General features: G+C 34.5%; 1 protein-coding gene across 2 annotated transcripts in view; it reads left to right on the plus strand.

Moving 5' to 3' along the window:
• The window catches only part of Diaph2 (diaphanous related formin 2), a 915994-nt gene that overhangs the window by 616833 nt on the left and 286967 nt on the right, over positions 1–12194 (plus strand). For both annotated transcript variants that reach the window (XM_045140096.1, XM_045140097.1), the window contains one exon: positions 790–954. In XM_045140096.1, coding sequence (XP_044996031.1) covers positions 790–954 — 165 coding nt within the window. The remainder of the gene's footprint in view (positions 1–789; positions 955–12194) is intronic.

The following is a 12194-nucleotide window of genomic DNA, read 5'->3' on the forward strand; positions in this document are numbered from 1 at the left end:
TAAATTTGGTCTCAATTTATAATAATACAGTAAAAAATAAAATTATAAAATTAAGCATTTCAAGGTGCAGTTATCAGTTCTGGATATAACATTCCACCACAAAATGCTAGCATACAATAGTGCATCTTAAACTAGTCTTCTACACTCTGTGCTAATGCTCTTATTTAAAAACTCCAGGTCTATTTCATTTCTGTTTATGGAAATTTTACATCTGTGATCACTGATAGTTTTTAATAAATTTAAGTATAATTTTAAAATGTTGATAAATAAGTGATTAAGATGAAAGGTCCCTGGGCATGGTGGCGCATGACTTTAATCCCAGCACTGGGGAGGCAGAGGTAGGAGGATCACCATGAGTTCAAGACCACCCTGAGACTCTATAGTCAATTCCAGGTCAGCCTGGGCTAGAGTGAGACCCTACCTTGAGAAACCAAAGCACAAAAAAAGAAAAAAGGTTATTAGGGTGTACCCTAATATCATATGGTTGGTTAACTTATAAGTGTATAAAACTGAAACACAAATAACATAGAGCAATAGCCATATGAGTACACAGCAAAAAGATAGCCACCTGTAAATCAAGAAAAATCAAACCTGCCACTTTTATCTCAGACTTATAACCTCCATGTTTATGAGAAAATAAATTTGTGTTCTTTAAGATACCTGATATGTGGTGTTTTATAATGCCAATCATAGCAAACTAATGCTACATTTACAGAAGTAATGGTTTCTTTCTTAATATCTAGGGATTGCTTCTGAAATATTATTGAATTCATTCCTTAACAAAGTTACAGCTTTGCAAAAACTGCCAGAGAACAATATGAAAAATTGGCCACCATGCACAACAATATGGTGAAGCTCTATGAAAACCTTGGAGAATACTTCATTTTTGATCCCAACACTGTCACCATAGAAGAGTTTTTCGGTGATCTCAACAACTTCCGAATTCTATTTTTGGTGAGTAATATATCCTAAAACATTGCAAGCCCTGTTGCTCTTATCTCTAAATTTTTATTGAACTTTTTATGTACTTGCTGACTATATTGATTTCATGTTATATTTAACAAGAATTGACATTATTTTGTAGTTATGATGTAGATAAAAATTGTTTACCATTTTAATCTATAATGGGAACCTAAATGAAATATCATTATCTTTAGGTTTTCATAGGATATATTCTACCAAGATGTTGTAGAAAATTGATGAATTAGTACTTAAATGACCCTGATTATTATATAACATAGTAATATGACTATATATAACAATTTACATCTAAAATCATCTTTATATATATTAAAATACTCTGATTATACTCCGATTTGTGGACCACTTTTGTTCAGCATAAATGAGAAAGTAAATTTGAGTTAGACTATATATATTACTTTTAATACCACAAATGACATTCAGAATGTGGGTTCTTGCATTAATATGTAGCTCAGTAACTATAATAATAAATATTAGCTTTAATTGTAGGTGGGGTGGTAGTATGCAACATATGATACTAGAACAAAATACAGGTCTTGTTATAGATTTTAATATCTTTATTTACTTATTTGTAAGCAGAGATGGGCATGCCAGGGCCTCAAGCCACTGCAAACAAACTCCAGGTGCATGTGCCACTTTGTGCATCTGACTTTATGTGGGTACTGGGGAATCAAACCCAGGTTGTTAGGCTTTGCTGGCAAGTGCCTTAATGGATGAGCCACCTCTCTCCAGCCCCAGATCTTGTTATTTAAATACTATATTAATGTATATCTGAGTCCAACAAAGAAGTACAAGGAAAAGCAGAGATTCTGGTAATGATAGAAACAGAGAGATCTATAGAATAGTTGATATTAACCAGGTGAATCTCCATATATAAGAATAAAAAGAACTCTTGTTATTTTCTGCATCAGAGAGACTAGTGAGAAAGTAAAATATTTGTAGTTTTAGGTAAGTTTCTATTGCTAAAATGGTTATTTGTAAAGTAAGACTCTCTTAATCACTGATACTACCCTATGAAATGCTGTAATGATGTTTTTCTCCAGCAAGCTTCTACTTCCTAAGGTTTCAACCACCTGGGAATTGAGTTTGAGGACTAAACAAAAACACATTAAGCTATAGGGAACATTTCACATTCAAACCATCCCAAGTACTATCTGGAGATATATGGAGAGGAAGTACAGATATAACAAGTGGAATTGGACTTAAATGTATGTAACTTATTATCCAAATAACTGAAAGATGTGTCCATGTGTGCTACCATAGCAATGTTTTGGTATAATAACAATGCAAAGGGGGTGTTGCCTAATTCTGTTTGTGCTGGACAAAGCCCTCATCAGAACCTTGACATTTGGACAGGCTTTGGAAAAAAAAAATCCATGAATTTGACAAGCATGTTTAAGGGCTTTACACCTGACCTATAAGTGGAAGACTCCTAAATCAACATTACCAGCTTCAGTCAATCACTTGTACTCACCATGGTCCTGTTTCATAGTGAGCTAAAAGTGATTTCACTCTCCCAGGAGAGAGAAGAACGCAGAAAGAAAGACAAAAATTGTAATCTCCAAAAGATCCCATTTTCTTAGTGCTTTGTATGTTTGGCCTCAGGGTTCTGAACGCTAAAAGCATATTGGACTATAGATGGAAGCAATAAAATACCAGTAGTGCTGAGAAGAAAATAAGAGTTCTGATTCATGTGCTACCAAAAATTACTTCCAAATGAGCTCAGAGTTTCATCTTGGGAGATCTATTTGGCATGTGCAGCATAAACAAAAGGCACATACCCAAAAAGCAATTCCTCAGAGAGAGAGATATTCTCTAAAGAATGAGAAAAATCAGAAATATACAAAAGGCACTGACATTACAGATTAAGACTGTTTTTAAAAATTATCAAATCCAAATGAATGAAAGCAGAATCAGGTAAAATTTAGGTCATTTGTGAGCTGTTCCCTTATAAATTATTAATATCATTCATATTGTATATTACTCTGCTAGTGAGGATATTAAAGGTGTTAAATATGAATGTATAATATTGTAGTATAGGAAGCATTTACAAATTCAGAATTTAGACTGCCTTTTAAAATTTGTTCTCTGAGATATTATCAATTTTAAAAAGCATGCAATATAAGCCATATTAAATAATAACTCCTAAATTCTAATTGACTACTTTGTGGAATAATTTCAAGTTCCATATTTATTCAATATCAGAACATCTTTTTACTCATTCTCCTTAATGTTTCAGTAATTATACTACTTCAAATAATTGAGTGCACAAATACTTTTTTTTTTCTTCTGAGATATTTTGAATAGAATATCAACATCATTGAACCTTATATGTTTCACCACTACACAATATAAAATTAATTGCAACTGTTCGAAAAGTGTTTGAGGCACCTATATTTCAGTAACTTTCATCGCCTCAAATAAATCATAGAAGATACTTGTTTTCTCTTTCAAATCTGTCAATTTCCTGCTGCTTATATATAATTTTTTTAATGAACAATATGTCACCCAGGCACTCAATAAATATTTGTTGCGTGTTTGTCCTCTTTTGATACTTCATGCACTAGGAATATAATAATAAGGCTGTGTAGAACTATGAGGTGCATTGATATGACTTAAGATACTGTCATTACTATGAGTCATGCTAGCAATATCCCTTCAACAAAATAAGTATGTGCAACAGTTTATTTGATAACTAAACTTTGGAGCAGTTTTTAGATGAACATTAAAATTGCTAAGTGTTAAAAAGTTAAATATATCAAATAATCATGGAATTTCATGGCCTTTTTAGTCTAAATTATATCAAATAATTTAGGAGTTTTATGCTTTTGTTCAGTCTTGCTGCTTCCTAAATATCTGTGTTGTTTTATTTTTCTTTCTTTATTTCTCTTTCCCTCTCTCTCTCTCTCTCTCTCTCTTTCTTTCTTCCTCTCTGTTTCTCTCTCTCTTTCTTACTCTCCCTCTCTCTTTCTTTCTCTCTCTTTCTTTCTCTCTCTCTTTCTCTTTCTTTTTCTCTTTCTTTCTCTCTCTTTCTTTCTCTCTTTCTTTTCTATCTTATTTCTCTCTTTCTTTCTCACCCTATTTTAAATCTGGACTTCTTCCATCTCTCAGCTGAACTATACCAATGACCTTATGGTTGGTTGTCAGATAACTAGGTCCATGTCTCCCATTTCATTTGTTTATTTATTTGGTTGTGTTTATTTGCAGTATCTGAGATGGAATGAAAAGCCTCATGGCTGCCAGGCTGGTGTTCTAACAGTGATCTACATCTTCAGCCTTTCCTATTCACGTCTACTAATTCATTCACCAGCTTATAGTCAGAGTAACATCAAAGAAAACAGAACAAACAAGTTTATATTACTTTCCTGACTTAAAAATATATTTTGTCACTTCCCTGTGGCTCACATAAATTCAGAACTCTCCATGGTTTTCTTAAATGGGCCACAGTCCCTTATTTATTCTCTTCCCGCATTAAGAAAAGTGAAATCTGGAAGGTAGAAGTAGCAAAGGACAACAGTGTTTTCATGGGAACCTGTTAGAACACAGAGAAATTTTGAACACAAAGAATTAAATCTAGAGGAGGGTGAGAGGCCAATGTATAATGATTAGGCCTTATTTGTTCCTATAGCTGGCAAGCCATAGAAAAATTTGATATAAAAGCATGAGCTTAGGTCAGTTTCAGAGATGTTCTTCTTTCTATGTTAACTAGTAACTAAAATGATTTTGTTTTGCTTTGTGACAAGATCTCATGTAGCGCAGACTAATCTCAAACTCCAGTATAGTCTAGGCTGGCATTGAGCTCCTAATTCTCTTGCCTTAGTATCCCAAGTGCTGGAATTACAAGCATACACTACCATGCCAACCTCCCTTTAATTTTATAGGAAAAGAAAATCCAGAACATTTATTGTTAAAGCCGTTGCAATATTGTATTAAACTATCAATTCTAGACAATTCAAAGCCAAAAACCTAAACTTTCATTGAGAGACTTGTGTAGCCATGTTAATTTTTGGAGATATCTAATTTTGAGAAGTTCTCCTTTCCCTTATATTGTTTTCCACTTAACAAGGCCTGAGTCTTCAATAAATCTAAACTACAATTGAAAAACTCAAACAAGTATCTGTATTTAATTAGACTCATAAAATAATCTAGAAGGCTGGAAAGATGGCTTAGCAGTGAAGGCACCTACCAGCAAAGCCAAAGGACCCAAGTTCAATTCCCCAGTATCCACATAATGCCAGATGCACAAAGGTGGTGCATGCGTCTGGAGTTTATTTGCAGTGGATAGAGACCCTGGTGTACCCATTCTCATTCTCTCTCTCTCTCTCTCTCTCTCTCTCTCATATAAATAAATAAAATACTTTTAAAAATAAACTAGAAAATGTACAGAAAATTTAATTCATTCATTAAAGGATATTTGTGTTATAAGAGATGAGGATGAAGTTTTGTGTAAAAGTTTGTCTATGTACTTCCCAATCAAAGAAAGCCAAGTTATTTCAACACATACTCAAACCTTTAATTCACAAAGCTCTTGACATTTAAAGGAATCATTAGAGCATTCTACTAAAAATGGTGGGCTTACCTGGGCGTGGTGGTGCACAACTTTAATCCCAGCACTTGGGAAGCAGAGTAGGAGGATCACCACGAGTTCGAGGCCACCCTGAGATACATAGTGAATTCCAGGTCAGCATGAGCCTCGAAAAAAAAAAAAGTGGACTTAAATAAGAAACCAAGTACTTGTTTAAACAACTGAGATCTTAATCAGTAATATAAAGTTTTGTCTAGAATCTTATGCTCCACAGTCTCTCCGTTAGATACCTCATACATTAATTTCTCTTTGTTTTGACAATAAAGTGGTAATTAAGACTGTAGGGCTGGAGAGATTGCTTGATGGTTAAGGTGCTTGCTGGGAAAACCAAAGGACCCAGATTTGATTCACTGTTACCCACCTAAGCCAAATTCACAAGGTGGTGCATGCATCTGGAGTGCCTTTCCAGTGTCTTGAGTGCCAGACACACCAATTCTTTCTCTTTCTCTCTCTCTCTCTCTCTCTCTCTCTCTCTCTCTCTCTCTCTCTCTCTCTCTCTCTTACTCTTTCTCTCTGTCTGTCTCCTTGAAAATAAATGAATTTAAAGGATATTTTTTTTTAAAAAAAGACTGTGATCATGACCTTGAGAAACTGCAAGATCCGTATGTGCTTCTTGAATAATATAGTATTCTTTGTAAACTAAAGGTCTCCAGATCTTATCACTTGGGAATTCAGAGACAGGATACATTAATAACAATAATCCAAATATTCCTATAATCTCTTCTTTTCCATTTTCAAGCAAAACTCAAGCTTCTATTGTCTATGTTCCTACAGGCAGATCTGGGGTTATCTGATACTTCTAAACAACATTTCATCTATGGTTACCATTTGACTTTTGCTCACAAACAAGCTATTGAATACATACTATTCTAGAATGATGAGAATGCAGCGTTGAAAGAAAACAGACACAAATACACACCATGTATCTCTTAACTTGTATAGTTCCATTTTCCATCTGCAAGATTTTTCTTTCTGATTTGGGTTTTTCTTTTTTCTTTTTGTTTTGTTTGTATGCTTGCCTTTTTTTCCCCTCTTAGCAAAGCTACCTGGGGCCATCTTCCATGAAAATCCCTTTGTGTGGGCCGAGGATGCATTCTTTTAATTTTTTTTAATTTTTTATTTATTTATTTATTTGAAAGCGACAGACACAGAGAGAAAGACAGATAGAGGGAGAGAGAGAGAATGGGCACGCCAGGGCTTCCAGCCTCTGCAAACGAACTCCAGATGCGTGCGCCACCTTGTGCATCTGGCTAACGTGGGACCTGGGGAACCGAGCCTGAAACCGGGGTCCTTAGGCTTCACAGGCAAGCGCTTAACCGCTAAGCCATCTCTCCAGCCCTTATTTTTTTTTTTTATTAGTTATGTACACAGTGTATACAGTCATGTTGGTACCATCTTAGCCTCCTCCCTATCCACCCCACTCCACAGGGACCCTTGGGAAATATGGATTGTGCATTATGGGGTTAGCCATCAGTTATGAATAAGAGGCAATGTCATTATGCATAATGACCCAATGTGTGGCTCTAACAATCTTGCTGCCTTTTCTTCTGCAAATTTCCCTGAGCCATGTTGGGTTCATTTTAGGTCTAATTCAGTCATAAGTTCTTGGGAGCCTCTGTTTCTCTGTATATCTAGTTTGGTGGGAGTTGAGTGTTCTCTGTATCTATCTCCTTGACCCTTTTGCTGGTACCAGGTTTATTCTTCACTGTTCAAATTATTCCACCAATCCTTGAAGTATAATAATGACATGATGGTCAGTATATAAGTAGTCATGTTTCAAAGGACACTTACTAAAAACAGTTCCTTCCCTTCTTTTGATCCCTTTTCAAGTCACAGCTACCTGAAGGGAACTAAAATGATAAACTGCTCCATTGCCCTCTAGATTGTTCAGATATGAAGGTTTTCCTTTTCCTAGAAGTATGGAATAAATAAAATGCCAGATAAATCCTTTCATGCAAATAGAACCCTGAGGGCATACCAACTCCCTCTAGTTAATCACATACACCTAGATAATTCCCTTTGAGCTCGGCTGGGACCACCCTGTCTACATAGCCTTAGGTTTATTTGGATCTATTGCAACACTTTGAAAATTGGTGATCCATGTAAAATACATGGTAACTCTATTAAGTAGAATATTTGACCAGAATTCCTCATTCCCCAGCTGTGCAGAGGAGAGTTTACTGGATTATATCAAGCTATCACTGAATTCTCCTTTACAAAAATATGCCACCTATCAAAGTTGTATTCTGTTTGACTATTTATCTTGGGCCAGAAGCAGATGTCCTATTTTTTCTGATATGATATTTCATTGACTAGAAAAACTAAACGTTATATTATTTAAAAAGAAAAACTAAAGGAATAAGTTAAAGAGGTACACATATTTTAAAGAAAGCCCAAATGTCCCAACGTTATAAAAAGGTCTACTTGTATGAATGTTTTTTAAACATGTGTACATTTTACACTAATATCATAAAAGCTAAAAGTCTGACAAATGTTTATAAAAATCTCAGAATTATTTATGACAAGCTAAATTAAGGCAATATAATAGCAATAGCTAATAATAACGAAAATATTAACAAAATCAGTTTAATGCCTTATTTTTCTATTAAATTCTAGTAAGAATTAGACTTGGGATGCAAAAGCACTTTATCTTTAGTTCTGGCCACACCTTTTATAGACATTTTTATTGAAGTATTCCATATAAATACATTATTATTGAATTTTGTCCAATTGCCAAGAAGTAGTAGAATTCTAAGATAAGCAACCAAGATACAAGCTGACCTTTTCCAGAGATCTTAAGACCAGCCAATGGCATCATAAGGTATTTTAATGGTATCTGTCAAACATGCTTTCTTGTTACAGTCTGAACAGGATGACACTTCAGGTTAGTGCAAGTAGTATTGCCCTCTCAGCTTCACCATTTGTTTAGTCACTAATCAATATGTGGTACAAAAGCCCCTGTTAAGTCAGTGTGAATCAAGACTACCCAAAATTGAATCCATTAAGCAATTTTTGTCTGGTATATCCATTCCTTCTTTCCTAAACTGGTTGGTCAACTAGTTCAAATTGCTTCCCACAGATGGCCTTTGAAATACTTCCATTTTGTGCTTTCTGACCTCTATCCTACTACATTCTGTGCTTCCATGTGTCTGTCAAAGCAAAAGATACAGCTGTCAATGCAAAAGACACAGCTCTCCCTGGCAAGGGGATAAGAGATAGTTTATTCTGCAGCCAAATATAAGTTACCATGGCCTAGAAACGTAGATTTAGGTTACCCCAAATTCCATGATCCCATGTGTTAACAATTTCATGAAGGGTTTTAGTTATATAACAAAAGAAAGTCATAAACCAAGGTATTTTGTAAATACAACGCCTGTCCATCAGTTAGGTGGGTAACAGCAAAGGGCGGAGTGGGGAGATCTCCACCATAGCCCTCAGGTGCTATCTGAGGACATTCTTAGCCATTAGGTAGGTGGAAGCTAGTGGCTAGAGGTCTGTCAGTACATTCCAAAACATTTGCACCTGATCAACTGATAGTCATGTGGATGTTACTTCAGACACAAAGGTGGATGGTAATAACTATTGGTGTTCTAAAGATATCCCAAGGTAACTAGGCTTTGGTTCTGCAACATTGCATCTGTCTATGATCACAGGAGCTTTATTGATCCATTCAGGTTTGCTGGAAGTAGGGGTAGCAGATGCAGTGCTTTCCTGAGTACTTTAGTGCACATGTCCATCTCCATAGTCACAGCAATCACCACCAGAATTACTCTATAATGACTCAAGCCTGGTGCTATGTATGGATGATTCAATGAATTAAGAAAACAATGACAAATAAAATGTCTCCTTCCTGAAGTCCACTCTAATGGGAACAAATAATGAAATAATATACATACATACATACATACATACTTGGGGAAGGCACATAAGCACAGTAGAGAAAGGCATTCATTGTCCATGATTTAAGGAAGGCTTCAAAGGCAAATGGACTTATAAACTGGCTGTGATCATTGTTTTGCTCCTTTATGATCTTTCATGTTCACAGAAGTCCTTTTCCTTTTGTTCTCCTCAACCCTTTTGATGTTTAATGTTAGTGATAAATACACATTATCTCCTAGTCTTCCATGCTGAGTTCAAAGTGTAAAAACAACTATTTTACTGCCAGAGAAGTAGTTATTGGCTAATTATTAAGTTTACAAACCAAATGCATGGATGAACAGTAACCATGCTCCAGTTAAATCTTATGGGCTGACAGCTGTCCTGAACAATAAGGTAATTGAGGCTGATTATCTAATGCAAAAGCAACCACTGAAAGACTTATTTTTATGGTATTAATTGAGGCCAGTGGTTCTCATCCAAGGTTGATTTTGCCTTCCAAGGGATAGTGGGCAAGGTCTAGATATATTTTTGGTTATCACAATGAAGGAGGAGTTACTAAAGCATCTGGTGGATGAATCTGGGGATGCAAACAAGCACAGCAATGTGCAGGGTAGTCACCCTCCATGAAAACCCTTAGTAATGCTGAGACTGACAAGGTGCTCCAGGGTTATCTGCTAAAGATGGTTTTGTAGCATTTGAAAAAAAATTTGTAAGCAAACATATGGTAGAAGTGTTCATTATGTGCCTAATTTTCACCATGGTTTAATATTGCATTTAGAACTTCAGTGACTTGATCACTGTTATGTTGGATATTGATATTTTGTATAATATTAAAACATGCCCTGATTTATGATTTTTTTACTATTTTTTTATTATCTGTCATGCATCCACTTGAAGGGAAATTAGAAAATACAGACACAAAAATGAAAAAAAAAGTATGCTTCACTCTAAGATAAAATTAATGGCGGTAACTTGAGACATTTCCAAGAATTTACCTATATACATATATATGTGTCTAGATTACATATTTGTTTCTCTTAAAATAGTAATAGAATTTATTATCAAAACTTAAATGCTATAATCTTTAAATTCCAAAAATGTTGTGGATTTATGGAGGTGTTCCTCAGTAGTCAGTCTATAATGCAATTGGTTATATGTTTGGCAGTGGTTAAACAGGTTAATTGGCTCATTTGGTGCCATTTTATGAACATCTGACCATTGAAGCATGCTAACAATCATGGCTATTGTAAGTTACCTGTAAATGGACCAGTGGAATCCTGCTTTCTATTCTTGCTTTCCACATAATACACTCATCAAACTTTCTTAAGACAAGGGTCCTTAAGTTAGTAATTGTTGACAGGCCAGTTGAACTCATTCATGTTAGTATTAGCATGCTGTTATCCCTGCTGTGCACTTTTATTTAAGATTTTATTTAACCTAACCAGAGTGTCTTTTCATTTAGAAATGCAAAATGTCAATAATATAAAAGTTTGTAAGTGATTAAAAAATTCTTAAGAAAGTAATGCTAAGATTTAGAATGAGAGCCACTATCCTGAATATGCCTATATGGGTATGCATTTTTTTTCATATTTTTCCTCACATTTTCTTCTTGAAATTTCTATAACATGAAATGCAACCTCTTAAAATGTTTTAAAAGCATGAGCCATGATATAATCTTAATGATGAAAAAACTACTTTTGTATATATTTATTTGGATTTCAGTTTGAGTAAGCATTTTCTTTTATGCCATTCAGAGTTTTCTAGCATTCTTCATGAGACTAAAGAACTAAGGAAAGGATAAAAGGCATTCTTAAAATCCATGGTCATACATCCTTTTAAATTTTAACATTTTAAATGGATGATGTACAAGGTCAAGAGGAACTTCTAAATTCCTTGTTCTAATTAATGAATTACTCAATTTGATGGTATTAAATTTTGTTTTAAAATTTCTCAAGTATACAGATTATCTGAATTTATTAATACCTGCTATATGAGCACAACCAGTATTTTGGAGATACACACATACATAGATATATCTTTTAACTAGGAGCAAAGTTTCTTTACCAAATGGGGTGCTGGATAGATGGCTCAGCAGTTAAGGCACTTGCCTGCAAAGCCTAAGGGCCCAGGTTTGATCCCCTAGTACCCACTTTTAGCGAGATGCACTACATGGTACATGTATCTGGATTTCTTTTGCAGTGGCTAGAAGCTATGGTTGTGCCAATTCTCTCTCTCTCTCTCTCTGATAAATTAATAAAATATTTTTAAATAATTTTTTTAAAAAAGAATAGTAAATGGATGATTATGTGAAATGTGGATGCATTCATGAGCATAGTAACTGCAATGAGCAATATAACCTGTAGTTCTGAATTCCAGTTTGTTGTCCCTAGAAATATCAACTCTTTATTTTGAATGCTAATTACTCTTAATGTTATAAACTGTCCTCTCTCAGATGATATCTATCAGAAAGTATTTGTTCAAGCACTTACTCTTTAGTTTAAGATGCATGATTTATAAATAAAACATCAATTAAAGATGAGACTTTTTTAATATATCTTGCTTCTTTTGGATATTCATTGATCCTATATTGAAAATTCAGGAATAGAAAGGAATATACTTTATTTGAGATTATTTATGGTTAGGTACCAGTCGTTAATAAATAGGCCAAATAAATAAATAAATAAAAATTTTTAAAAAAAGAGATAAAATATAAACAACTGCTTATGTGTATACATGTTATGCTCAAGCA

The sequence above is a fragment of the Jaculus jaculus genome, chromosome X (genome assembly GCF_020740685.1).
Source record: "Jaculus jaculus isolate mJacJac1 chromosome X, mJacJac1.mat.Y.cur, whole genome shotgun sequence".
Lineage (NCBI taxonomy): Eukaryota > Metazoa > Chordata > Mammalia > Rodentia > Dipodidae > Jaculus > Jaculus jaculus.